At 35.7% G+C, this 26,437-nt stretch overlaps 2 protein-coding genes across 2 annotated transcripts in view; one reads left to right on the top strand and one right to left on the bottom strand.

Annotated features, from left to right (window-relative positions):
• The window catches only part of LOC144452404 (pro-epidermal growth factor-like), a 23,372-nt gene extending 778 nt beyond the window's left edge, over positions 1-22,594 (top strand). Inside the window, exons 2-17 of the mRNA XM_078143494.1 lie at positions 1,095-1,193; positions 2,444-2,575; positions 3,187-3,386; positions 5,433-5,620; positions 7,424-7,645; positions 8,909-9,099; positions 9,375-9,557; positions 10,518-10,674; positions 11,365-11,469; positions 11,958-12,364; positions 13,005-13,139; positions 13,900-14,016; positions 14,294-14,426; positions 15,522-15,686; positions 16,093-16,252; positions 16,872-22,594. Coding sequence (XP_077999620.1) covers positions 1,095-1,193; positions 2,444-2,575; positions 3,187-3,386; positions 5,433-5,620; positions 7,424-7,645; positions 8,909-9,099; positions 9,375-9,557; positions 10,518-10,674; positions 11,365-11,469; positions 11,958-12,364; positions 13,005-13,139; positions 13,900-14,016; positions 14,294-14,426; positions 15,522-15,686; positions 16,093-16,252; positions 16,872-17,216 — 2,939 coding nt within the window. The 3' untranslated portion in view covers positions 17,217-22,594. The remainder of the gene's footprint in view (positions 1-1,094; positions 1,194-2,443; positions 2,576-3,186; positions 3,387-5,432; positions 5,621-7,423; positions 7,646-8,908; positions 9,100-9,374; positions 9,558-10,517; positions 10,675-11,364; positions 11,470-11,957; positions 12,365-13,004; positions 13,140-13,899; positions 14,017-14,293; positions 14,427-15,521; positions 15,687-16,092; positions 16,253-16,871) is intronic.
• Positions 21,422-26,066, bottom strand: LOC144451973 (prefoldin subunit 1-like). The gene is made up of 4 exons (XM_078142917.1): positions 26,022-26,066; positions 25,403-25,569; positions 24,826-24,910; positions 21,422-23,686 (listed from the first exon to the last, which is right to left on the bottom strand). The coding sequence occupies exons 1-4, from the start codon at positions 26,064-26,066 to the stop codon at positions 23,600-23,602; spliced, it is 384 nt and encodes a 127-aa protein (XP_077999043.1). The 3' UTR covers positions 21,422-23,599.
• Between the last annotated feature and the right edge of the window lie 371 nt (positions 26,067-26,437).

Raw genomic sequence — 26,437 nt, 5'->3', positions numbered from 1 at the left:
ATGAAATACCAATAGTATTTCTTGTTATTGAGAACATTCATACCAAAATAAATTATGATTCGTCTCTTGAGCGTACAATATACCCATGACTCAGTTAAGAAAGTTTCAATAACTTCTCCCAAATGAGTGAGCGCGGAAGACATTTCTGGGGGATGTATGTTTTCCACAGGAAATGTCCCTGATCACGACCTATTCGCTGTTAGTAATCCATTTAGGGTACTATAAATCATCATCGGCGTAGACACAGAGGCGTTGTCATAAGGCATATTACGAGCGGAACACGTTCATTTCACTACTGGTTTAATTTTTCGTGACAGATTTACTACCGGTGAAACCCCGCCACATGTAAAATCACAACAACAAAGTTCAGTATGGTGGACTGGCAACAGAGCCCAACCTTGGCACACCCGTCCCGCCGACAAACACCAGGAATTTTAGATTCGCTTTCTCGTTATCCATCCAATCTCTGAGATAAGCTGAGAGTCTTGTTGTTGGCTTTCAAACCTAGCGATCCTTCATGAAATAATAACTAGATATAAAAACCGATGACGATTCTCTCAGCTATACTACTCTGGAGATCAATATGTCGTTCACCATACATACCAACACACGTTTCCATAAGTAATCTATTAGCAATTTGTAAATCATGTTATTACATAAATACCAACTTTATTAATATATGCTACAAAACATTACAATCAACTCCCATATTTACATTCAATCAATTCGAAAGTGTCAAATTTTTGCCCTTAAAAATACCACCGTACCCATTTTCATGGCCGTTCTGCTGTGTAGGATTGGAAACTATGTACTCGGCGGGGTGCATGTAATTTTTAATATGTGACTGGCCACTGTTTTTATGGTGCGGTCTTTAATGCAGACGAAATGAAAGTCTGATAATAACATAACTAGAATTTAGGACACAGGCACAGGGCAGTGACCCGTGTGAGTGTTTCGACGCTTATACCGCCAACTGTTACAGCATTGTGATTCCATCCAAACAAGACACACACACAGTAAATTTGTTGGCCCAGGCTAATTACATCATCAATGAAGTGCTTATCTTGTGAAACCCCCTTTGTTTGTGTTTGCAGATTTGCAGCTCTTTTTGTTAATGACTTTGATGATATGGTCGAGTAGCTGTCAGAAAGTCTGCCCATCTGGATATGAAGTATGGCAAACTATATGCGTAGGTAAGGTGATGCCAGTTTTCAATTTTCTGAAGGTCCCCCTCCGAAAAATAACACTTCAAATTGCCCGGAGGAATTAAAGTTCGTTTAGTAGTCTATCTGCGTCATGTATTCGCTCCTTTCAATGGAGTTAATTGTTCAATTGAAATAACTGTTTATTTTTGTTGCTGAAAACACAAGTCTATTGCTTGTTATCGTGCTTAGATCAAGTAAAATTGTGGATCAGTTGCGTCTGGCGTATCTCTCATGTCCTCTCGCTTCCATCATCATTCTATCACATGGGGGCGCTCTCCTCAAATCGTATTTGCGTACATACGGAGTGCGCTTTACACTTCTCAGTGCTGCTGCAGCATGGACAAAACGTGTGGGGAGGTGTGATGGCCAGAATCTCCACACGATTTGACTCTGCCAGGGCTACCAGTGGTATGGTATTGGTAACTTTCAGATAGGTGAGATGTGAATTATAAATGTCTTCACAATATTATGCAGTGACAGTGACTGCGTTCTGAGACTTGGATGTATCTCCCCAATACAACCAGGTTTTATAGACAGCACTGCATCAATGGTTGAGAAATACTGAATAGGATGCAGATGCAGATTAATAGTTGCATGTCCTGTTTGCGAGGGAGATTGGATTTAATTCTGACATCTGGAGGGAATCCGACAATGTCAGAGTTGAGTCCAGACGTACTCCTTCTCAAGCAGGACTATATTCGTGGATGCATGACGAACATATTTGTAAACGTGAGACCAAGGTTTGGGACACTGGTAGGTGATGGCAGTTGCTCATACGCCAGCCGATCACACACCACGGTCAACCACAAGTGCTCGGTGAGGTTGTTAGGATGACCTCACTCACCTTCCACAAGAACTCTGTAAGACTGTAAGACCATGGATACTCGCACGGTAATTAGACCATAGCTTAGCAAATTCACTGACAAGCACCTGTGGGTCAGTGTATCAGTCATGAAAGGATACGTCAATATTAAAATTATTATAAATCACAAGTTCTTTTGATTTGATCGAACAATCACAACTTACGTTTATACCCAGTATATCCCAACTTTTTTTTTCTGCAATCCTTAGCTTTAGGCATCTCGAGAGATTGATCTCGTTGGCGAATTATTTACAAATATATATATATATATATATATATATATATATATATATATATATATATATATATATATATATATATATATATATATATATAAATATTGATGTAGGCATTATTTGTTAATTTGACTTATCAGACGTAGATGAATGTAATGAAGGTGGACTTGGACAGTGTTCACAGCTATGTACCAATACGCGGGGATCGTACCATTGTGCTTGTTATGATGGCTACCGCCTTGACAGTGATGGTTGGACATGCCAGGCTGAAGGTCAGTACAGTTCATGTTGGTTTATCCATTGTACATTTAATTTATGATGAAAATGTCTGTCCGTCTCACTCGCTCTGTCTGATGCCACTCTACGTTTTTGTCTTCCTGTTTCTGTCACACTCAGTCTGTCTCCATTCGTCTAGCAATCCATCTATCTATCTATCTATCTATCTATCTATCTATCTATCTATCTATCTATCTATCTATCTATCTATCTATCTGTCTGTCTATCTGTCCATCTATCTATGTATCCATCCATTCATTATGTATCCATCCATCCATCTATCCATCCATCCATCTATCTATCTATCTATCTATTAATCCATCCATCCATCTATGTATCTATCTATCTATCGATCGATCGATTGATCAATCTATCCACCTATCTATCCATCCATCCATATATCTATCTATCTATCTATCTATCTATCTATCTGTCTATATATCCATCCATCTATCTATCCATCCATCTATCTATCTATCTATCTATCTATCTATCTATCTATCTATGCACCTATCTATATATCCAACTATCTATTATCAAACACTGTAAAGCAATCAAATCATGTGATTTCTTTTCCCTTATTCTACTGTGACCTTTCACCTTTCAGGTCACCCATTCTATTTGATATTCAGTCAGGGATCAGAGATAATTGGACTTCAACCTGATGGAATAGGTCATAGGTCACTGCTGACAGATCTTGGCAATGCTGTTGCTATGGACTACCATTTTGATTTTGAATCTTTATTTTGGTTGGATGATGTTGACAATATACTTTACAAGGCTCTCTTGAATGGTTCAGGCAAAAAGGTGAGAAACTGGAATTAATATGGGTATGAGCCGAGTTTATTCATAGTTTGGGGTAATTTTTTTAGCATACTGAAATAGCACATAGACTGGTTGGATTTGGAACTCCACTGCACTCATGCAACTGAACTTGAATTTATTTGTAGTCCACTAGGACACATAGACTACTAAACATTGTATCTAGACTACCAAATTAGCAGTATTCCAGGACACATAGACTACTAAACATAGTATCTAGACAACCAAATTAGCAGTAGTCCAGGACACATAGACTAGTAGTCCAGGACACATAGACTACTAAACATTATATCTAGACTACCAAATTAGCAGTAGTCCAGGACACATCATAGACTACTAAACATTGTGTCTTGACTACCAAATTAGCAATAGTCTACTAAATATTGTCTCTAGACTACCAAATTAGCAGGGCACATTAGTCTAGTTCCTGACAGACCGTATTCCATACTACATTATCTTCATACTGTACCGTCTAGTCAATCCCATTACTCAGGCGTTAAGTGTGGTTCAACCCCATGGTGGAAACTCTAGCCTAGAATTCAGTTGTGTTGGGATTTTTGGCTCTACCTTTTCCTGACCATACTTTACATTTCACTAGCAGCTGTTTACTTTAATATGAATGAATGTTTGCCCAGAAAGAAGGCGGAAATTGTTATTGGGTTTTAATTTTTTCCACAGTGAGGGTGTCAACAGCATCACCATGTGATTAGAACCATCTCAGAGGGTTGAGTTATATGATGTAAACATATTTACCATATTCAAGTGAAATTGAATGTCGCTGTGCACGGGAAATTGTAATCTAAATTTAGGTTTGAATAAATGGCTGCTAGCAAAATGCCAGGCATGGTAGGGGAAAGGTGAAAGGTAAAAATCCCCACAGAACTGAACTCTAGGTTAAGGAAACTCTTCTTACAGTGTGAACTGTGCTCAAAACACCATCAAAGGCATTTATTGACATTGAAATAATACAAGATAGTTTAACTGACGTTTTAAACTAAGCTTTTAAACTCATCAGCTGGTGTCTATTTATACATCATACCATAATTGTTGAATTAAGTTGTAGTTTTAAAATGCTGAATTGAAGTATCAACATTGAAGTTGTAACTTTTGATTTATAAAGGTAGAAAAATAAATCAAGTGTAAGATTGTTAACACTTTGCAAACTAAACAATGTGTCTATGTATAGGTCAAAGTACAATTATTGGAGTAGAGAAGTCAACTAAAACTGCATTGTGTCCAAATAAATAAGACCTGACAAGAACAAATGACAAGGATCTGCCTCCAGGGAGAATGTAATTCACTTTAATGCAAAGATATATGAATACAGATTAGTCTTAACCAACAAAACTTGACTTCATTTACATGATTAAATAAACAATTTGACTTGAACCCCAACTCTTTGACCCTTTGAGAACTGCCCTTACCAAACTGATAGATCTCTTAGTCTCTTAGAGATGAAAGTTACGAGAGCTAGTTTTGCCATGCTGTTGAACTACAAGACGTGTATGAATCAAACAAAAACTGGTGAATTATTTATTATTTCAAACATTATGGATGCATTGTCTAGAGAAGTTGTCTTGTGGTGTGTTTCTCTTCAGAAGAAGTATGAAATATTCTTCAGAAGAACAAAAAACACAACTTAAATACTACATTACATCAAAATACAAACAGCAAAATATTATAAGGTATTTTAAAAGAAAAAAAGTCAATGTAAAATCTTCAGCCAATGGGCCTGATAAGCCCACCAATAAACCGCATATCACATGTAACAACACGATGCATCAGAGCATTTTGACTGTCAAAAAGATGTAACATAAACCTAAACGCCACCTAAATTCTCAAAACAGAGAGAGAGAGAATTGACTGCATTGAAAACAAACATCCTAGAGGCACTGGCAGAACTTGGAAGTCTTATCAGCCTCTGGAACATATTGTTGTGACAAACAATTATATTTTGCATACTGACATTGAAGTCATACCATAAATGGTTTCTGTATATGTAATGAATGAATAAGGTGTATTTCATTTCAGGATATCTTAAAACTTGGTAATGTGAAAGCTGTTGGCCTAGCAGTAGATTGGATTAACAATAATATCTACTGGACAGATGCACAGAATAACAAAATTGAGAGGAGTTCATTGGATGGAAGTAACAGACAAGAAATTGCTCATATGTCAGTACTACAACCCCGTAGTATTGTAGTTGATCCTTTAGAAGGGTAAGTTGTATAAAGTATTCTTGCCAACTAAAGTTTCTGACATAGAAACATCATTTATTTTGTAACTCTGCTATTTTTCATCAATTTTCTGAAATTATGCTCACCTTCACTTGTACTATTTCAGTCTTAGGCCTAAAAAAAATTGTTTCGTTCCGGTTACTCAACCCCACCTGGCTTTTCACTGCTGACCCTAAACTTTTGTATGATGTATTCGAGAGAAAATATAATAAAATCGCAAAAATCATGAAGTCTCACGAGAAATAGTGGATGCGGAAACTGACATCAACTTAAAAAGACAAAATAAAACTGTTCTTCCAATCTGTAATGGCTGTACAGCTGATAGGAAGAAATAAACAACACAGAGACCATTTGGAAAACAATGGAAAACCTGAACTAGACACTCACACATGAAAAAAATATATAATAAAATAAAATAACCCCACCCATTTTAAAATTGAATGTAATCAGAACCACACAATTTTTGTTTACAACTTATAAAGTTAAATTTATGAGATGTGAGGTACTAAATTCAAATTTATTTTATTTCATATACTGTGCATATCATATAGTGTTGTGTTTTCTGACACATCACAATGCATATGAAGAAAGTCTTGTTGAAAACTTCCAGTAGTACTACTATTCCTGAAACATAATATCAATTTTCCTGGTGTAGACAGGAAATGCAGTCCAACAAACCAACAAACCAAGTGAACAATAGTTTCCTTATTGTAGAATAATCTTGGGCGCACCATCTTATTTCTGTAAGCTGAAAAACATAATATTAAAGTACCGATTGTGGATTTTTTTCAAAAAGAAAAAAAATCGACAAAATTGTGTTTGTGAAAGTAACTGCTACTGTATACTAACTACTTAGTGCAAGGTCAACTGAACTATTGATATCAAGCCTCCTGTTGAATCTATTATGTTTCCTCGTCTTCAGCTCGTTATTTCAAAAACGTCTGTCGGGATCATAAGAAACGTCAAATATTAAATATATGAACACTTTTATGAAAATGTTGACATCAAGTTACCAGTCTATCAGAGTTACATCAAGTTACCAGTCTATCAGAGTTCCAGTGACTCCAATCTAGAATATAGTTGAGAGGAGAAAAAGTGATGGAAACAAGAATTTGTATCAAATAAATTTAGCAGAAGAGTAATGCATTAATTCATGAAAACTAATTTGCCAACATTCCAAATTTGAAATGAAGTGAAGTGAAGATATTTCTAAAAGTTACAAAATAATGCCAATTTTTATCTATTGCTTTGGTGGGAAAGTAAAACAATTTATCACATAAGTATTATTTCTCCAATGGTACAGAATCAAAATTGAGATATTTTGAAAGGTTACAGAAAAACATCAAATCAAAAAATGTTGGTGGGAAAGTCACCCGATTTTCATGATCATCAGTTCATGAAGAAATGTTCTTTCAGTGATACACATTCAAAAATAAATTTGAAATGTTTCAATAAGTTACTAAAACAACTATTGGATTTTGATGGCATACATTTGGCGGGAAAATGTTTTAGTAGTGCTGGAAGTGAAAAGGTTAATTCATTACCATTGACTACTACTACATTATGTGTACAGTGACCCCGGTGTTTACACCATTTCCCCAGAGCTGAGGTCTGTTTTAATAATCAAATTGAGCTCTACCAGTTCTGAGTAGCCCTGGGGTGATACCAAGGCACTAACCTTGTAATCAGATACTGTCACATTAAAAATTTGTTTTTGAAAGCAGTTCTCAGTACTTTGACCTTGAATATGATCTTAACAAATTTGTTTTGGTGTCTCCCCTCCAGCCGGCTTTATTGGTCCTGTTGGGGGTCATCACCTAGAATTTTGTATAGTAGATTGGATGGTACAGAGCCAGAAATTCTAGTGTTTAGTTCTATTCTACAACCAAATGGCCTGACCTTGGATTTTATTGATGAGCGTCTTTTCTGGGTGGATAATGGTACCAGGACGCTGGAATCTATCAACTTTGATGGGAGCAACAGGAAGATTGTACTGTTCATGGAAGAGTAAGTCATAAGTTGACATTATTTTATTTTGCAAGAAGTTACACAGTGTCTTAATAGACCAGCACGACCTCTAACTTCTAAGCCATTTTGACATGCCACTGACACACACATTTTCTAGTGTGGTGTTCCCTATCTCTTACTATGTGGTGACTCACAAGAAATACTAATTATTCTCATTTTGACCCACAACAACAAAATTTGGCTATCATAAGAGGGCACTCTGCCTTAACCATACAAAGCATAGAACAGAACATGTTTTTTTTCAACAGAGTAAATTTCAGGAAAAACGTGATTTGCTATTGACAATTATTTGCAATAAGTTATGCTGTGCCTTAAACTATGTAAACAGAGCATGGAATAGAACACGTTTTTTTCAACATACGTGTAGTAAGAAAAGATGTTTGTTTTTGAACAGAGTAAGTTTCAGGAAAAATAGTGATCTGCTTTTGAATTTTCTTGTACATCAGACAGTAATTGCAAACTATATTCAGTCTTTAATGGTAGGCATGAGCCAAAATGACTTTAAGTTTTATTCTTTACTTGTATGAAATTTGACAATGTGACCCTCATATTTTTCATCCCAATATTACCCGACACTTACCATGTGTAGTCCTTCTCATAGACTGAGTAAAGATGAAAGTCAGTTCTGAACTTTGTCCCTTGATCATATCTAAGACAACCAAGAAAACTCAACTTTAGGACATTGCCATCCAAAATATCAAAATATGTGTATGCAGATAGTGAAATACACTCCTTATTAAGAATATTATGTCATTACCAGTTTACACTGGTTGTAACAAGTTCTGCTTGTAAATGCTTGCCTGTTGTTGGTTGTATTATATGATCAGACAAACAACATCTATCTAACTCAATGTCAAAGTCACAAAACTTCAATATGCTTTGATTTTATTTGAAAAATTCACACACATAATGACTAATGTCACCTAGTTGAATGACTGAAAGGCATAAATATGATTGCAGGGACTTCTCCTAGAAATAGTGAGAGTTGTGTTTTACAAATCATCACTGCCAAACTAACTGTAGAGGGCGCTATTCATTGGAACACTACACAACTAAGAAATCCCCCCCCCCCCCCATCCCTTTGTTCACTAATCTAAACCATTTGTGGGAGATAAACTTCTAGATGCTCTTTAAAAGCTCAAAACATCTTGTTTGGTGGTTTGCATATGTATTTTTATTGATTCCTGAAATAGTGACAAACTCAAGAAGTTGACAATTTTTTCTTGTAATATTTTTTGACAGTGGGCAACCCTATTCGTTATCCATGTTCCTTCACCATGTGTACTGGACAGACTCAAGGAAAAAGACAATCTCGAGAGCTAATAAGTACACCGGTGCTGATGTTGTTGGTATTAGTACTAGTTCCAGTACAAGCCAACCCCTTGATGTCAACATAGTACATGCAAAGAGACAGCCAAATTCAAAACCTATCAGTAAGTGATTTAGTGTTGGTAACTTTGAAATTACAGAAAGTGTGTATTGTAGAACTTCTGATAAGTTACTGTACACAGCATGAAAAATGATATAAAAAGTGGACCTGGCCCTCTCTGGTCTGGAAAGAGTATTGGATGTCATGCAAATTATTATGCAAATTAACCATCAAATTTAATTTATGCAGTATTATGTAAACTAGACACTGAATTGTCATGTACATCATTTTATTATTTCTATGTATCGTTGATTTGTTTAATATCTTCCTTGTGTGTAGGTCCTGGTGATTGTAACAGTACTGGATGTCTTACCCCCTCAACGCCAGTGCAGGAATACAGACCATTTGCAGTATTTGCAAATCGAAATGACATCCGACGTATCAACTTTGATGGTACTAACTATCGATTGGTATTATCAGATAATATGAGGAATGTACTTGCCATGGATTATGACCCAATAGGTTTGTAATTCCATATTTTCCATAGTTCCTACAATAACCTATTCATTATTTCCCACCAAAATTAAGGAACTAACCTATTCTTTATTTCCCGCCAAAATTAAGGAACTAACCTATTCTTTATTTCCCACCAAAATTAAGGAACTAACCTATTCTTTATTTCCCACCAAAATTAAGGAACTAACCTATTCTTTATTTCCTGCCAAAATTAAGGAACTAAGCTATTCTTTATTTCCCGCCAAAATTAAGGAACTAACCTATTCTTTATTTCCTGCCAAAATTAAGGAACTAACCTATTCTTTATTTCCCGCCAAAATTAAGGAACTAACCTATTCTTTATTTCCCGCCAAAATTAAGGAACTAACCTATTCTTTATTTCCTGCCAAAATTAAGGAACTAAGCTATTCTTTATTTCCCGCCAAAATTAAGGAACTAACCTATTCTTTATTTCCTGCCAAAATTAAGGAACTAACCTATTCTTTATTTCCCGCCAAAATTAAGGAACTAACCTATTCTTTATTTCCTGCCAAAATTAAGGAACTAACCTATTCTTTATTTCCTGCCAAAATTAAGGAACTAAGCTATTCTTTATTTCCCGCCAAAATTAAGGAACTAACCTATTCTTTATTTCCTGCCAAAATTAAGGAACTAACCTATTCTTTATTTCCCGCCAAAATTAAGGAACTAACCTATTCTTTATTTCCCGCCAAAATTAAGGAACTAACCTATTCTTTATTTCCTGCCAAAATTAAGGAACTAAGCTATTCTATGTTTCCCACCAAAAGTAAGAAACTGATTGTGTATTTCCCGACAAAAAAATAATACAGTAAACATGTTCTGTACTTCAGACCAAAATTAATGGAAACAATATTTTTGTACATATTTCTTTCATTGCCAGGTTGTAGCATAGAATTTTTTCAGGGTGTAACTTTTCTTGACATAAAACATTTTATCTCTTGACAGGACAAGCATTATATTTTGCCGATGCTGATCTGAACAAGATTGAAAAAGTTTCTATTGATGGAACATCACGTCGGCTGATTCTTGCACATGATATTAATGGTATAGAAGGCATTGCTGTGGATTGGATTCACAGAAAACTATACTGGACAGAGCTAGAGTAAGTGATTTAGAAAGAAGTACTCAGTCATGTCTTGTGTTGTAGTACACTAAGAATTGGTCAACTGTAAGAGTTATGAGATGCAGAACCCAGTACTGTTTGATTGACATACTGTGAAATTGTAATTTAGCTAGGGAGTCTCATTTGGATTTGGACTCCCTAATACACATGAATTTGTATCTGACATTGAAATTGATAATAAGCTTGGGAGGGTGATTTTGATGTTGACTCTACATTTGTATCATTGACTTTAATTAGGTACGTGTCACACAAGATAATCAATTTATAGTTGTCAATATTTGCTAAAGTATTCCAACATGTGTTCAAGATTTGTGCCACATCTTAAAGGCTTAAATTATGTCAAGAATCCAAAGTTCACCACCAACAGTGAACACCACAATTACCTTGGTTTCTGTCCACTTTCGCATTAGTCTACCTTGCATTTGTCCTCCCACCCATGTACTTTATTTGGGATGCAGCTGTTACTCAAGGTACTTGGTTATTCCCATCTGTGCATGCCCCTTTCCCATTTCTTTTGTAAAAATTTTTGCACTTGGATTATTAAAAGATCTCAAATTTCAATTATTGCTTTATTTTATAATATTATATGATGATTAAAACTCAACTATGACCCTATCAATTAGGGTGGAAAGTTCACTTTCATGTATTGTATTTATCTCACTTTTTCAGCAATGCAAGAATTTGTCGGAGTGAATTAGATGGTACAAGAAAACAAGTGATTATCTCCACTAATATCACCAAACCACGTGGTATTGTTATTTATCCACATCTCAAGTGAGTTCTTTCCCCACATTTACATACATTGACCTTTATTTATAGCAAGATAGTGCAACTGGAGACTTCCTGTCCCAGCCTTCCAAATGATAACTATGCAATCCTTGTTGCCTGAAATAGAACTAACCACCTTAGGCAGGTAATAAAATAGCAATCATTTTATTGTTGTCACAACACCATGATTTCAACGCCACACACATATACATAATTATGCATATCTACATACATGTGTGAGAATAAGTCACCTTTCTTGTTTCATTTTGACCCTCTAGCATGAGGTAAAATGATATTGCAAGTATAAAAAATTGATAATGGAGAAAGAAAAGCTGGCCTTATACCATTATATCTGCATATGTCATGTATTTCGAATTCCCTTCATATTAATTGTGGAACTCCACAGCACATGAATATTGAGGCAGAGTTGTGATTTCAGTTTTCATAGTCATTTATGAGGCAAACTTATAAAAATGTCTTCATTTTCATCACAGTGTTTTTTACTGGACTGACTGGGGAGATAATGCATCTAAAATAGAAGTTTCCAGTTTAGATGGGAAAAAACGAGCTGTTGTTGCTTCTGTAAATGTGACATGGCCCAACGGAATAACAATAGATTACCAAGAAAATAAAGTGTTGTGGTGCGATGCCAAACACCAAACAATAGAAGTCATCAACCTTGATGGTACTGGCCGATATACTCTTGTTGATTCGGACATTGGGCAGCCATTTGCAATTACACAGTTCAAAGATGATGTATGGTTTACGGACCTGGCGCAGAATGTCCTCGTCAGGATTGATGAAACTTCTGGCGACTCCCGTGTACGACTAAGAGGTAGCATGGACCGCCCGTCAGGCCTGCAAATAATACATCCATCAGTGAAGAAACCAAACACTGCAGGTATATATTTGAGTGATACAACTTTAGAATATTTATTTTAGAAAGTGATTTGACCTTAGTAAAGTATTCCACTTAAAGTTGTGTATTTATGAATTTGCATTTCTTACACTGATTTAAGCCTCTCTCTACCTGGAGAGGGGGGGGGGGGGGATATTTGTTTGTACACAAAAAAATACAAGTTGAGTAAAACAGGGATTTAAAAATCTAACATTGGGCATTTGTTTACAATAGTGTCTACACTTTCTAGTCTTACATACAGCATATGAGAACAAATTATCTAGTAAATGTAATTTCTACTCACCAAGTCTAAAAAATCTTGGTAGCAAATCCCAAATTATCACCGACAATCTTGCCAGCATCATCAGGGGTGTAACTACAATGGATTATTATCACATGTCTCAGAAGAGACACGTGAATTGAGCTTCAGAGAAACAGCTGGGATTTCCATGCTTGCATCCCTGTTTAGAGTACACACACCTGACGATGCTGATGAGATGTCACTGAAAATTTATGATTCACTTCAAAGAGTTTGTGATTCTGTGAGTAGAAATTTCAATACTAATTTTAAACCCAGAGTCCATGAACATTCATTCTTGCAACAATTATCTAGTTTTCTCATAACTCTGTGATATTTGTTTAGAGTTGGATCCTTGCTCTGTACTGAATGGTTTGTGTGATCAACTATGCTATCAGGAGGAAGAACTCTTAAATAAGGCTGTGTGTGCTTGTCGCCATGGTTACCGTCTCCAGGAAGACAGGAGATCCTGCCAGTTAGGTAATAAACAAATACTTCATTACAAATTAATATTTGTATTCACAGAGTCAAACAATTCTTTGGAAGCTAGTAATGCCCAAATTTTAGCCTGTGTGTTATCAGCATCATCAGTGGCTGTTGTCAGGTGTCTCTAATGAGTAATTGTTTCTTAGTCAATTCAGAGGGTATATAGGAACATTGATGATTGTAAATAGTCAAACGAAATGATGTACATGGGATGTACATGTCTAGTATAACAAATGGATGTACATTAATTACTAGTATGAAGCCTCCACTTATACTGTGCACATAGTCTAGTTCCATGATGGACAGTATACACACTTTTACCGTCTAGTCAAGGTCCCCAACAATTGCACATAATTCTGTGCTCCTCCCTCAGGGTTCATATAAACATGATGACATCCTCGCATCCCCATGTGATCTTAGTTTAAACAAACAGGATGAGGAGTTGGACATTTTCATATCATTATTACATGCTAAATTCCTGCAATAGTCAAAACATGGTCAAAACAGCTGTATCAAATGTATTAATGAGCGATGTCAATTTGTGTTGGATTACTACTGACATGCACAGTTCATTCTTCATTCACCATGACGCTCAAACACACTTGACACCTTTCGTTAGGACCTTGAATAGATGGTTAAAAGTGTGTATACAGTCCATCATGGAACTAGACTACTGTGCACACTACTGCTCAACTCTGACACAAAGTCCTGAAATTTATGACATATCTCAACTAAAACTTTTTAATTTTTATAGATGAATGTTCAAGTGGTATTGCAGACTGTGATGACAATGCATTATGTATAGACACCGTCACTGGTTATCAATGTCACTGCCAAACTGGTTACCATGGTGATGGATTCAACTGTACAGGTGAGTTACCATAACAACCAGCTTTGTCACATTGCACCAACGATCAAAACTGTCTGTCAAATAGTGCCCCTAGTGGCCAAACTATATAATCTGTTATCTTTTTAGTAACCATAATACTACTAAAATGCAAACCTTTCAACATAACAGATGTATATTTCGGTCACTGCAAAATGGATATATCTATAATTGAGAATTAATTGACCCATTTGTAAGACAATTATCACAGTTTAATAGCCAAAAAAATTATTGAAATCCATCCAATGTCTTAAATTTATAGAAATTATTGAAGAAGAAGAAGAAATCACAGAGGCTCCCGATCACCATGATAACTGTCCCCTTGGTTATGACAAGTATTGCTTGAATGGTGGAGTTTGTGTGTACTACGAGATGATTGACGAGTTGGCTTGCAAGTAAGTTTACCACAGAAACAGGCTGGAAATTACCCATGATGCACTAGTACCTCATTCCCAGAATGAGATGATCCGTATTCAATGAAAGTGTGTTAATTTATTTGTAGATTGAATTTACCCACAATGCAATGTTATTACAAAGATCTTGAAACGTTCATGTATTTGGTATTAGACTTTGATAAAAGCATTGCCTGAGATCTATCACCATGGAATTGGATGATCATTGAACTTGTTTGGAAAAGTCAAGCCTCTGTAAGGATTGACAACATCTATGACAAGAAATGACCAATTAATCCTGTGGGATACAATAGTCTAACAAAAATCAATCATAGAAGTAAAATGCTTTAAGTTCAAAAGGTAACATGTCCAAAGTTCAACAGACCCACACCTCATAAATTTCACTGCCACTTGAATCATGTATCTTCAACACTCTGCCAGATGACATAGCACCTAATTTACAGTTTGTGTTCCTGAAACTGCCAGGCACATGGGTTAGTTCTGCGCTATGATGGTATTATCTGCCATTTTCAATCTTATGTTCACATAATATATCCAGACTTCTCTTTACTTGTCAATGTTCTATATCCTTTTACGTACCAATGCGCCATGTCAGAAATAGAAAACTGTTCAACCAGAATCAGTGATAACATATGAAAAAATTATCCATCTAATACTGCATGCAAAGTAACACAAACTTTTCATGTTATGTTAATTACCGTAGTATGAATATCAATAAGGAGTCATGATGGCCGAATGGTTAGTGTGGCCGGCTTGGAATCTGCAGGTTTGAGCCCCGCTGCCATTGTTTCTGAATGGCTAAAGTTCCTGGGCAAGATTTGAACCACGGTTGTGTGCCAGTCAACCCAGCTATATATTTGGGGACCTGGTATAGATTTAGGTCTTTCCTAGGGATAATAGTAACTCTCAACCCTCACACAAAAAATATATTTACCTGTGAGGCTATCGACATAAAGTTAATAGTTATTATTATTATTATGCATATTGACATAATCCAGGAACTGCTCAGTGTTTGTGTTTAGAGTTCTCAGTTGACTCTATTTGCACCTTTAAATTCATATCTTTATGTCTTGCTAGATGTGCTCAAGGGTACACAGGAACCAGGTGCCAGTACAAAAGCTTTTTGTCGGACCGATCAAAGTCTGGTCTACCTTTGAAAGAGAAGTTGTACATATCAATTGGTGTTTCTGTTCCTGTTGTGGCTGTGATTTCCACCGTTATAGCACTTTTCTATTGTAGAAGGTAAATATTTATTTAAAATGTAAGTTTTAGAGCAAAAGTATTAGGATCTTTGACGTTGAATACTAGGATGTTTGACCTAGTACCAGGATGTTTGACCTTAAGGTCAAGAAATGTTCATAATAGTTCCTGGCTGTGTTCTGTTGATTGTTTGTGGATTTTCTATTGGTGGTTATTTATAGCCCTCCAAAGACACAGCCCATACCTGTGCATCCTTAATCAAAATGTTCATTTCACTTAAATAAATAAAAAGTTCTAAAATTATTTTTGAGTGATCTGCCAGAAAGAGGACTTTGCTTTTCCCTGAATTGCATTGCATGACAGCTTTTATACAATTTGTCAGAATTATTTAGTAAAATGAAAGTATTCAGTTTGACTATAATGTCATCATTGGTTTGTTTCATTTCAGCAAAAAGAAGAAGCAAGCAGAACAGAACTGTGCAAACACTGTCGCTACATTGTCCTTACCTCCAAATGTGTATTATGAGAACAAAGGACAGGCAGAGAGATTCATTGTCAATTATTCCTCCCCTGGCGTTGGAAGAACTCATACCAAACGACCAAGACAGGTACATATTGTTAATGTAAACTGAGTTAGGGGAGCATGTATGGTTAATATAAACTGAGTGAGGAGATTAGCTAAAGTGAATGAGTCTATGTACTTTCAACATGCTGTGGCAAGTGTTATTAATCCAATTCATTTGTTTACTTTCCCTGTTTGTAATAGGTTCTGTTCATCCACAGTCATGTCTGAACTCAAACCTGGTATTACAAGAAATAACTAACGTATAAACAATCAAATGACGTACTTTCTTATATGCATAAAAATTGTTTGAGGAAATCTTTACAATACAATAATAATTTATTCCATGTACAAAAAATTTTTGATTACAGAACAGAACAAAATGTCCTTATGTCTTTATGTATATGTGTTATACAATACAAGCAGCTGATCTAACAATGCCAGAAGACAATTGTAATGTCATAGAAAACATGCATTGACATTAACATATAACAATGGAGGTTTTGAAGTATTTTCACTTGAGTAAAAAGATTATAAACTCAGCTTGTGCCACTTTCAAGTATATCACCTATTAGTTTATACAATGTTGATTACTAAAACAACAAAGTGTCAATTGTATATGCATCTCACTGTAAGTATAACACTTTTTGTTTTTCTCCATGCAGTTAGGGAGGATTCCTATACACAATCCAAATCAAAGGTTACAGAAGTCCCACCCAGCTGTGTTAAATAATTCAGACATCATGAGTCCAAAGAGAAGCGTTCCACTAGAGCACAATGGCAAATCAAATGGACATGCTGAAAGTTATGTTGGTTTTAATAGACGGCAGTCTGATATTCCTGAGGCCATTAAAAAACCTGGAGAGGCAATCCCAACCTCTCCGATCTATGCACAGCCAACAACTGGAATTACACCATCCGTTAGTATACCGGATAATGACTACATGGACATGTCACAGGGTGTTCCTCAAGGACCGGCTATGTACGTCAATTTGGATATGAAAACGTAGCTGAGTCATCCAAACATATTGCACAGTTATGGAACTCAGAGAAGGGAAAGAAACTTTTATATGGACACAGAGTATGAAAACAGATTTTATAATATATGGCCCGAATTGTCAGATTGTGTGCAATGAATGGTATTAAACTTGTATAAAACATGATGGAAATAATGCTTTCGTAGTCTGTGTAAGACTATAACATATTGCTTGAAAGCATTGCGTGCAATCAATAAATAAGTTTCATGAGGAACAAGGACATTTTTAGCCTTTGTGAAACTCCTGGAATTATATTGTGTTTGTGCAGACGAAAAAAGTGGATTGGATCTTCTAAATTCAAAGAAACAATGATGCTAAGAAGTTGAACTTCATAAAAAATAAATGCACTGATTACGCATAGTTATTTTCAAATGGAAATTCATATGTGTTGGTAAACCATAGTACACATACAATTATTATACACATGCTAGAGTTCTAGTTAACCAGCATGATCCAGGTGACATCTAGCTTCCATGGTAACATCCATGGAGCCATGGACCATGGTAACTCACAGGACAAACTAAAAAGGAGACAAAACATTGCATCCTGTAGTCCAAGTACCAGACTGGAAATGGAGACCACCATCAGGATCTCAGATAAATGATCACTGATTACGTACACCTGCGTTGAACTCTGATAGCAGAAAGCAAGTGCCAATGATGAATAATAAGTCAGATTATCGAACACTGTCACTGGCCAAGGAACCGCCAAATTGCAAGATAATGGATTCTCTATCTTCACTTGCGTGACAAATACATATACAGTGTAGTCACACCAATTTATGATATCCTGCCAGTATAGACATACCAAGTTATGATATCCTGCCAGTATAGACACACCAAGCTATGATATCCTGCCAGTATAGATATACCAATTTATGATATCCTGCCAGGATAGACACACCAAGTTATGATATCCTGCCAGTATAGATACACCAAGTTATGATATCCTGCCAGTATAGACACACCAAGTTATGATATCCTGCCAGTATAGACACACCAAGTTATGATATCCTGCCAGTAGACACACCAAGTTATGATATCCTGCCAGTACAGACACACCAAGTTTATGATATCCTGCAAGTATAGACACACCAAGTTATGATATCCTGCCAGTATAGACACACCAAGTTTATGATATCCTGCAAGTATAGATACACCAAGTTATGATATCCTGCCAGTATAGATACACCAAGTTATGATATCCTGCCAGTAGACACACCAAGTTATGATATCCTGCCAGTAGACATACCAATTTATGATATCCTGCCAGTAGACACACCAAGTTATGATATCCTGCCAGTATAGACACACCAAGTTATGATATCCTGCCAGTATAGACACACCAAGTTATGATATCCTGCCAGTATAGACACACCAAGTTATGATATCCTGCCAGTATAGATACACCAAGTTATGATATCCTGCCAGTATAGACACACCAAGTTATTATATCCTGCCAGTATAGATACACCAAGTTATGATATCCTGCCAGTAGACACACCAAGTTATGATATCCTGCCAGTATAGATACACCAAGTTATGATATCCTGCCAGTATAGATACACCAAGTTATGATATCCTGCCAGTAGACATACCAAGTTATGATATCTTGACAGTATAGACACACCAATCAAGTTTTGGCTAGTACAAGTAATTTGTATTAAGAAACTGAACTTTATGGTTGAAACTCAGAAAACTCACATATATAATTAAGAAGCCAATGTTTTTGCTAAAACCTTAAGACTCATTTATATTCAGAAGCCAATGTCTTGGCCGGTTCTCAAAGACTAGTTGTAGAAATTATGTACAAAACATTACAGCAGCTATGCAAAGATAAACATAGTATGAAGGTGTATATTATTTTTTTTTCAAATCTCTTAAATCTGTCGGGAACAGATAGCAAAATTTGAGTAAATTTCTAACTCCACAGCATACACTTACCAGATACACTTTATCAGTGGGACAAGTCTCAAAATGTCATCTTTTGTAGTGTCATTCCCATTTCTAATGGTTTGACCCAACCCCCAATTTCAAAATATAGATTTGGGACATTGTTGTACAGCGTGTGGGGGTGACAGACCCATTCTCGCAAACCAGAGCTGTTATTTCTTCGGCGACACTGCAAAATAACATTCTCGCAAACCAGAGCTGTTATTTCTTCTGCTACATTGCGGAATAACATTCTCGCAAACCAGAGCTGTTATTTTTTCCATGACACTGCGAAATAACGACTCTGGTCTATCACAGCAACAAGAACCGATCTTGTCCAAGTCAGTTTTCAGTGTACGTGTCTTGCCAAGGCATTGTATATCACATGGTATGCATGAGGCAATCTGATTGGTTGTAGTGTTGATGTACAAAGCCACTGGGATAAATACAATTTTGTATCATACCACAGCCTCTGTCTGTGGGTGTGTCTTGGACAGTGCCGTAAAAGAGGCTGTGGTTTATGAAGATGGACAGACCCTGACTTACATTTAGATCTATTTTTGTTTCAAATTGGTAATTTCTCTCTGACCACTAAAAAACGACAACAAAAGGAAAATTTGAAGTTAAATATGTATTTTGTTGGCAATTTTTTGTCCAGATTTATCAAAGTAATTTTGTCAGTATTTTTCTTTTTGGAAATATTTGTGCCCCAGCCAAAAAGACAAACCGAATTTACCAAGATGCTACTAAAGATGGAGTTTCTCATCAGAATTGTTGGCAAGAAAATGTACATTGTTTGCTAGTTCAAACTGAGCAATAGCTAAATTAATGATAAATTTCATTTCAGAATGTTTGGAATTTATCGAAAATTGACATGTACAAGAATTTCTGCTCTATGTATTTTGGCAGGAACATTTTCAGAACTGAAATGAGTAGAAAAATATGATGTCATTGGCCAGATGACATCCTGTATGAGAATTTAACCTGATAACAGCCAATCAGATGCAATGTACTTCAAGTACAATTTATCATACCGACAAAAAAGAATAATTCAATAAATATGCCCTTTCCATGTCAAAATTAGAAAACTTTACTCTTTGATAATAATACCAAAATGTCCCCAAAGTTTGTAAATTTCTGACTATTTCTGAGTTTCCAAAAATAACTAGCATTATTGGAGCATTTTTTATGCTTGACAAGAGTCGGGGACCAATAGATATGCACAAACCTAGAGTACAAAGAACACTTTTATACAAACACTTCAAACTAATCATGTGAAGCTTCAAGAGCAAGGCTAACAAGTCATGTTCATTATTTATTTCTGTTTATATGTTGTTGTTTTTATGTTTATGCCATGAACTAGTATTTCTATTATGTAACACATGCTGATATGAGAACCAGTAGTGATTGACTGATTGACTACAAAGACATCATAATTATGCAAGAATGGACTCTGGTTTCAGAGTTATTCATGAAAATTTCAACTCACAGTCAAACATTTCTTAGAAGTGAATCTCAAACATTGAAGTACACCCCCAGAGGATGTTAATGAAATAACGGCAAAAACTTTGGATTCACTTCCAAAAAATGTTTTACTCTGAGAAGAATTTTCCGTGCAATTATGTGTCTGTTTTCATACATTGGTGCACTTCACCAGGACACGGTTGCAAACCATTAGTGTCTTTGCTACAACCTAGTTCACTTATTTGTCTCATCAGTGCAGAAATACGCTCTCATCTGTGAAAATGCATCAAGGAAAAATGCAAAATTTTCATTGGCATGCAAAGAAAGTAGGATCAGAAGATGACCTGACTTTTTTCACTTTTTGTTTTTTCATCAAATTTCAGTTTGATGATGTTCAAAAGCTACATTGTTTGTCTAGTATCTAGACTGTCACGCTCTCTGCCCTCACTTTTATGTTGATATTTTGTGCCAATTTTTTTGTGAAATCTTCATGAAACTGAAAATATAAGAAATATGCTTGATTTCAAAGTTTCAAACTATCAGTATTACTGAAGTAGTGTTTTAGCAATTTGGACTAAAAAAGAGCACACATAGTAAATTATATGCACAAATCATAGTAAAATTTTAGTTGTAAATATAGTGTAGAACGAGGGGTGGGTGACATGTATATATTCCATATTATGGGAGGAGGGGGGGGGAGGGTATGGGTACGAGGTCAATAAGATGAATACAGAGACTACAAGATATTAATGAACCATATATTTATTAGATAGGATCGTGATTAGCATGTTCTCAAAGTATGTTTTATATGCCACTGACATACACAGTTTCTTCTGATAGTGTACTGAATTGTGATGTACACGTATCCCTTACTAATGCAGTGACTTGTGTACCCTCTAAGCCAATTGATGCAAAGCAATTTGTCGTCTGTAAGATATGACATACGTGCCATGCTATATCAGAAGAATGATAGGGCTGAACAACTCGACGCATTTTACAGTGTAAGCGGTTTGTTATGGCAAACCAAAAATTGATGAGTCACAAGACAACCTAGTTTATCAATCTGTCCCACAACAAAAGTAGTTTTGCTTTAATTGGAGGACACATTGATGGTATTAAGCAAACATGGCTTGACTGTCAAAGATGTAGATGTTATAAGCAACATTATTTTCACTTTTGCAATGTTTTCAACATCTACATGTAACAAGACTTGTATTCAACCTTTTACTCTAGATCCATTTTATATTTATGCTAATACCTGCCATGTATTTCTTTCTTATCATAGCTATTTTCCATTTTGCACACAACATACCAATCTTAATCCTTCAAAGACTGCTCTGCGATGCAAAACTACAGAATTTCACACAAGAGCAGATGACAGGCGAATTGTGGGTCACAGCAAAAGATAACCTTTGACCTTGCACCTACTTATGTTAGCAATTCTTACATTTCCATATTTTCTATTTTAATTATATCAGTTAAACTGACAGTGTACTTAAAGTTCCTTTCTACTAATATTAACAGAAATTTTTATGAGTTTGCAGTTAATTACTAGGCCAAAAAAAAATTGTGTGGTTCCGTTTATGCACAATTTTAGAATAGGTGTGGTAGGAAGATTTATTTATTTATTTTTTATTATATTTTTTTCATGTGTGAGTGTCTAGTTCATGTAGTTATGTTTTCCATTGTTTTCCATATGGTCTCTGTGTTATTGGTTTCTTCCTATCAGATGTACAGCCATTACAGATTGGAAGAACAGTTTTATATTGTCTTTTTAAGTCGATGTCAGTTTCCACATCCACTATTTCTCATGAGACCTCACTGTTTTATTATTTTTTCCTCAACTATGTAAAAAAAGAAAAAAAGTTGAGGGTCAGCAGTGAAAAACTAGGTAGGGTTGGGTAACCGGAACCAAACAATTTTTTTTTCAAGCCTTATTTTGATTACAAAAAATAAACTTTGAAAAAAAGTAATTTTTGAGTCTCTTGTATGTTTTGGTATGCATTTATTGCAATAACATGGCATAAAGTACAAATACATTTGACCTTTGACACAAATTACCAATATTTTTACTGTACAAGGTAAGTACAGCAATGACGGCTTTTATAATAAATGGTGAAGCCCTCTTCCAATGAATGATATGGTGTTTCATGATCTGGTCATAGAGAACAGGTGTTTTTTGGATGGGTGGGTGGTGGGGGCTTTTGGTCAAATTCTGTTCACAATTACCCAGACTCCTGAGAGTCGGGGAGAAAGCTGTGTAACTGAACGAAGTTTATTCCTTGATTGTTGGGAAATATGTACAGAGTTGATAGAAATGAATATTGAGTGTTGTTTTCACTCAATAAACCAGTCTCCTGTTCCAATCATTTACACAGTGTTCTCCAAGACTCCATCTGACTGGCGGAAGTGAGAGTAACAAACACTAACCATCAGTTTTAGAGGGCATTACTTTTGGTCAAATTAATGAAATGTATAGTTAGTTGGGTCACGAGATAACTAGAGCCACCCTAAAATGAAAATTACATTTCAAACTACATAATGACTATAATAGCAATGACATAAAGGAATCCTACAATCAATGTTTTGGTTTTCAAATAATAGACAATCGATACACTTGTTGTTCTGGTTTTCAGCAACCTCCTGGCTTGACAGTCTAATAACCCTGCTTCATATTAGTGAAACATCATTTTGTGTATGCACCAGTCTTTACTGATGTAGTTTTATCAACTAGTTAGATAAGTGACTGCCAAAAATTACACATTTATATACTTGATAAAAATACATGTAGCTATCAACTGTTAAATATATCTGTGTTGTCACATAGTGGGCTTATTGACAAGTACCATGATATCTCTACAAATGAGCCAAATTTCTCAACTTAAATACACTTTTAGGGTGAAGTAAAAAAAAAGTACATAAGCAAAATAAAAATTTACAAAGAAACAAATGTCCTCCACTTCATTTACCAGCTTGTTTCTGTTGTAACATTTCTCTAATGTTATCTTCACTTTCCTTGACACTCCTTTCCAGGTAAGATTTGTTTGTCTGAGGAGAAAAATAAATAACAACTGAAATAGTTTAAGGGGACTCTTTCCACTAGATTATTCCAGAACAATTGGCAATCGGCACTCAAAACACTGCAAAGTTAGCACTGTTTGTACCCATAGATCCTCAAGTATCACATTCAATGTAGTGAAATAGCTGTGAACTTGGACCCACTCAAGCTTCTAAATTTGTATAATGCATCCTTCCCAATGGTGGCAATTTTCAGCCACAGCTCCCCAAATGTGTATCAAAAAGACTGCATTGCCCCATTCTTGAAAGACAGCCATGTTTTACTCAATCACCATATAGCTTCACTGGTACTTTTGTTGCCATAGATATCATATTCACAACTACGGTACCACTCATGACCAGGAATTAAGCTTAGGATGTTGACTTGGAATTATTTGCATATTTTGGACAACCTTTTACGGTGACATCATGAACATATTCCTCTTCAAATACTTCCAGACAGACATTGTGACTTCCATTTTGGAGCAAAGCAAGGCTTTGCAGCTCATGTATTTAGCTTGCATTAAAGTTGCGACTGGACTATTTTTGAAACTGTTTTGTTAGGTATAATGACTTACTTCTCAATATTGTACACCATGATGTGTACTATAGGTAAACTTGTGTGTAGCTATACACATACCACGGTAAGAAATGTTCGCATAACACAAAAGACGTAATGAATTTGTATTTCATGACAATGGACCCTAAAGCCAGTGCTCCCACCTACCAGTAGACGTTGAATTTGCACACAACTATTCATGTTCAAACCATGAAAGAATATGTGGTGATTGCTGTGACTAATAGTGTAATGACCTAGCTAGTAGTTGTACTTTAATACTGAATTGAACATTACTACCATAAAATTATAATATAGGTATTGAGGCAAGTCAAACTAAAATGGTAACATTCAAAAAACAAAAAATTTACATCTGTCACTACACCACCTACAGATAAATAGGATCACTAATTAACAGATACAATTGTGGTGAATATATCTTGGGTTGTTTATTGGATAAAAATATCTCAGTTGCAGTCAATGCAGATTTAAAATAAGTAAGACATACATACATACATACATGTACATCTACGTCACTAGTCTGGGAAACAGGACTAGATATTAGTGGGCTTACCTCTAAAAGTTTAAGTTTTTCATCAGATTTTAAAACTTTTTCTCGAAGAGATTCCAATATTGATGATTTACTTTGCAGTAAAAACCTGGAACAAATAAGGATAAAAGTGAAAGCAATGTTCTGTTTAATAGCTTAGCTCAACTGAAAACACAAGTATACTGTATCACAACTATTTGGTGTCCTCTATTTACTGAAAAGTATATGTGTTGGATGGATACTTAAACAACACTATTAGGCCAAATAAAAAAAGTGTGTTTCCAATAAACCAACCGACCTTAATTTAAGCCCCAACCCTAAACATTGTTAATACATGCAAAAAAGTAAAAAGTTACTTCAATTTTGCTGTAGATTTCTTGTCAAAGTATCTCTGGTTACTTTTTAAAATCACATTCCAGAGAGAAACGATTTCAGCCTATTACCATTTTCAACAGATTATGAGCAGATTTGAGTATTTATTATGAGAATTGGGCATTGAAAGAGAGAAGCAGAGTTAATGAATGTCTGACTTTTGTGATTTAAGTTGAGATTTGCCATAAAATCCATGAATTAAGTTACATGTATAAGTAAATTGACTTACATTCTTCCAACACCATCATACAGTTTCACATCATCTGGAAATGCATTAAGTTCTGCTGCTGTCAGTTTGGCATGTTGTTGTTGTCTTTTCAACGAATCTCTCTGCACCTCTGCTAACTTAATTTTTTGGGTAGTTTCTATCATTTTAGCTTGGTGCTCTTGGAAAGCCTAGCAACAAACAATTAACACATCAAACATTACATTTCTGTTCAAACGCTAGTGTTAGTAACTAACAACATATCTGTAATGTAAATTGTAATGACGTACTTCCATGATTGAGAGTGGACTAAAAAGCCGTTCATACTACAGTAGGAACTTGAGGGGAGTCCTGAGAAGAAGAGGTGGGTGGGTGGTGTTTTTGTAGAACCACAGATCCTTCACCAAGGAGTGAATAGCATCATGGAAGAACTTGCATTCCCATTCTATTTGCTCTAGCATCCAGTCTGAAGCATGACTCTGGAGTCTGGCGACCTTACGATCGTTACATTCTATTCATAACCAGACGGACAAGCTATATCAGAATTTGTGTGTGATTCATCAACAATACATTCTTGGTATACTAAATTGCTCGATTTGATCACAAAAACACCACCTCACTCACACTTCAGCCAATAGCTCACCTTTTTCAACTCCATGTCAACTGGGAGACCACCGGTGGACGCCATTTTGGGTGATTAAACATTTCATGGTTTAGACTCTGAGGGCGACATCAACTGAAGCTCGACATTCAGCCTGTACTACGCTTCTTTTGTTTTGTAAACCTATTGCTGATTGGTTTAATTTGTTCCATTGTCCACAGGCGTACATATTAATTGACGAATAGAACAACCCGTAACGTAGGACCGAACTACATTCCAGCAGACGATAACACACTGCCCTACATGGAGCTAATGTTGAAATGTATGCCTGGGCGACACATTTAGGTAGGATTCTCGTATTTTTGTTGTGATAAGAGCATTTAAACCCTTCGGAACGTATCTATTGTTCACCCTTAGAGACAACGCTCCAGTTCAGGTGAAAAAACTAACTTGTCCTC

The sequence above is a fragment of the Glandiceps talaboti genome, chromosome 22 (genome assembly GCF_964340395.1).
Source record: "Glandiceps talaboti chromosome 22, keGlaTala1.1, whole genome shotgun sequence".
Taxonomy (NCBI): Eukaryota; Metazoa; Hemichordata; class Enteropneusta; family Spengelidae; genus Glandiceps; species Glandiceps talaboti.
Note: the sequence above shows the minus strand (reverse complement) of the source record. Positions and strands in the feature narration are given on the sequence as shown.

Excerpts from the sequence above, each read along its gene's own strand:
- LOC144451973 (XM_078142917.1), bottom strand. The coding sequence starts at position 26,066 with ATGGCGTCCACCGGTGGTCTCCCAGTTGACATGGAGTTGAAAAAG. Across the intron at positions 25,570-26,021 it reads TTGACATGGAGTTGAAAAAG|GCTTTCCAAGAGCACCAAGC; the intron begins GTGAGCTATTGG and ends GTTTGTTGCTAG. Across the intron at positions 24,911-25,402 it reads TATGATGGTGTTGGAAGAAT|GTTTTTACTGCAAAGTAAAT; the intron begins GTAAGTCAATTT and ends TATTTGTTCCAG.